The sequence below is a fragment of the Rhinopithecus bieti genome, unplaced genomic scaffold (assembly GCF_001698545.2).
Source record: "Rhinopithecus bieti isolate Rb0 unplaced genomic scaffold, ASM169854v2 scaffold_10589, whole genome shotgun sequence".
Taxonomy (NCBI): Eukaryota; Metazoa; Chordata; class Mammalia; order Primates; family Cercopithecidae; genus Rhinopithecus; species Rhinopithecus bieti.
The window spans coordinates 570,866-573,683 of record NW_016807065.1 but is presented as its reverse complement, the minus strand read 5'-3'; the positions used below and the strand labels follow the sequence as shown (position 1 = coordinate 573,683).

The 2,818-nt window shown below is 39.5% G+C and overlaps 1 protein-coding gene across 1 annotated transcript in view; it reads right to left on the bottom strand.

The window, feature by feature from the left end:
• Positions 1-556: 556 nt before the first annotated feature.
• The window catches only part of ZNF846 (zinc finger protein 846), a 12,370-nt gene continuing 10,108 nt past the window's right edge, over positions 557-2,818 (bottom strand). The window contains 2 exon segments of the mRNA XM_017880034.1: positions 557-2,018; positions 2,021-2,153. Coding sequence (XP_017735523.1) covers positions 865-2,018; positions 2,021-2,153 — 1,287 coding nt within the window. The 3' untranslated portion in view covers positions 557-864.

The window sequence follows — 2,818 nt, the reverse complement described above, 5'->3', positions numbered from 1 at the left end:
TACATAGGCTATCTGCCCACTGTGAGTTCTTTAATGTTGAGTTATTAAGAGGTATAAGTGAAGATCTTATAGCCTTTACATTTGTAGGGTTTTATACCACTGTGAATTCTCATGTGGATACTAAGTCCTGAGCACTAGGTAAATGTTTTATCACATTCCTTACATACAGAGGGTTTTTCTCCAGTATTGGTTATGAAGTGCTCTGAAGGCTTGTGAAGTATTTTAAGGCTATCTCTCATTCTTACCTTCAATTGGCTTTTATGGTAATTTTGGTACGAAAATAAACAATATGCTGGGTGTGATGGCTCATGCCTATAATCCCAGCACTTTGGGAGGCCAAGGCGAGCAGATCATGAGGTCAGGAGATTGAGACCATTCTGGCTAACATGGTGAAACCCCGTCTCTACTAAAAATACAAAAAATTAGCTGGGCATGGTGGCACACGCCTGTAGTCCCAGCTACTCGAGAGGCTGAGGCAGGAGAATTCCTTGAACCCAGCAGGCAGAGGTTGCAGTGGGCCAAGGTCACACCACTGCACTCCAGCCTGGGTGACAGAGAGAGACTCGGTCTCAAAAAAAAAAAGAAAAAGAAAAAAAAAAAAAGAAAAAAACAATAGTGGAAGAAACAAGCTTTACCACGTCTTAGAACCATTTTTTTCTCCCAAAGGTGAGTTCTTACACTTTATAAGGTGTGAAGAACTACTACTCTCGCCTATTCCTTGTATCACTGGGACTTGTGTCCATGTTAAATTCATTCATATTATATAAGAAATGGAAATTCAGTGAAGGTTCTTCATATTCTTTACCTTCATATGATTTGTTTCCAGATGAGTTTAGATGTAAATACTAAGATCTGAGGAACACTTCAGGTTTTTTCACATGCCTTAGTTCTTAGATGTTTAGCAAGTGCTGAAGATTGAGTGAAGTTTTTCCCACATTTCTTACATTCATATGGTTTTGCTCCAGTGTGAGTTCGCATATGAACGTTAAGGCATGTGGAATACCTGAAGGCTTTCCCACATTCTTTACATGCGTAAGGCTTTTCTCCTGTGTGTGTTCGCATGTGCATATTAAGATTTGTGGAACGAGCAAATGCTTTACCGCATTCCTTACATCCATAGCCCTTTTCTCCAGTGTGAGTTCTTAAATGGGTACTAAGGCCCGAGGATTGAACGAAAGCTTTCCCACATTCTTTGCATTCATATGGCTTCTCTCCAGTGTGAATCCTTACATGTTGACTAAGCATTGAGGAATTATTAAAGGCTTTCCCACATTCTTTACATTCATAGGGCTTTTCTCCAGTGTGTGTTCTCATATGTAAAACAAGTCCTGAGGAATGAGTAAAAGCTTTCCCACATTCCTTACATAAATATGGCTTCTCTCCACTGTGAATCCTTACATGTTTTGTAAGGTATGAGGAATGAATAAAAACTTTTCCACACTCCTTACATTCATATGGCTTTTCTCCAGTGTGAATTCGTATGTGTAAAATAAGTCCTGTGGATCTAGTGAAGGCTTTTCCACATTCCATACATACATAGGGCTTTTTTCCACTGTGAATTCTTGTATGATCAGTAAGGTATGAAGGATGGGTGAAGGCTTTCCCACACTCTTTACATTTATATGGTTTTTCTCCAGTGTGAGTTCTGATGTGTAATTTAAGTCCTGTGGATTGAATGAAAGCTTTACCACATTCTTTACAGACATAGGGCTTTTCTCCACTGTGAATTCTTCCATGTCCTATAAGGTGTGAGGAATTACTGAAGGCTTTCCCACATTCCTTACATATATAATGTTTGTCTCTATTGTGAGATCTTACATGTACCTTAAGGGATGACTGATAAAGAAAAGTTCTCCAACAATCTGTGCATTCACACAACTTCTCTTGTGTGTGAGTTTTATTCTGCCTAGTAAGATTTGAAAACTTGTTGAAGGCTTTTTCATGTTTAACACACTTAGGCGTTTTCCCCTCAGCATGACTTTTCTTGTAAAAACTATGAGGAAAGTTCTTTCTTAAGGTTTTCCACTCTGATTATCCTTAGAAGTTTTCTCTCCAATGTGAGTTCTCATGTGAGTCATAAGAAATGTGTGTTCACTGAAGACTTTTCCACAATGGTTAGAGTCATAGAGTTTCTCTGCAGTATTGCTTCTGTTCTGTTCAGATATAAAAGATGAACAAAGAATTTCTCACATTCAGTATGGTAACAGAATTTTTCCTCAGTTACAACATTTATGCATTGGAAATACATTTAAACATTTTAACATATCCATTATATGTACAGAGTTCCAGCCCCATTTTTGAGTTAAGTTGAATAATAGGACAATGAGGCCACCAGCCTGCCTATATTCTCTGTGTTCACAGAGCTTCTTAGACAATCTGTCTGATATATATATATTTTATTTTTTATTACTTTTTCTTTTTTTTGAGAAAGATTCTCACTCTGTTGCCCAGACTGAAGTGCAGTGGCATGATCTCGACTCACAGCAACCTCTGCCTCCCGGTTCAAGGGATTCTCATGCCTCAGCCTCCCAAGTAGCTGGGATTACAGGCATGTGCCACTATGCCCAGCTAATTTTGTATTTTAGTAAAACAGATTTTTGCCATGTTGGCCAGGCTGGTCTCCAAATCCTGGCCTCAAGTCATCTGCCCGCTTTGGCCTCCCAAAGTGCTGGGATTACAGGCATGAGCCACAATACATCTGAGAAATATTTAGACTAAATTATGGGCTGGGCACAGTGGCTCATGCCTGTAATCCCAGCACTTTGGGAGGCCAAAGCAAGTGGATGGCTTTGAGCTCAGGAGTTTTGAGACCAGCCTG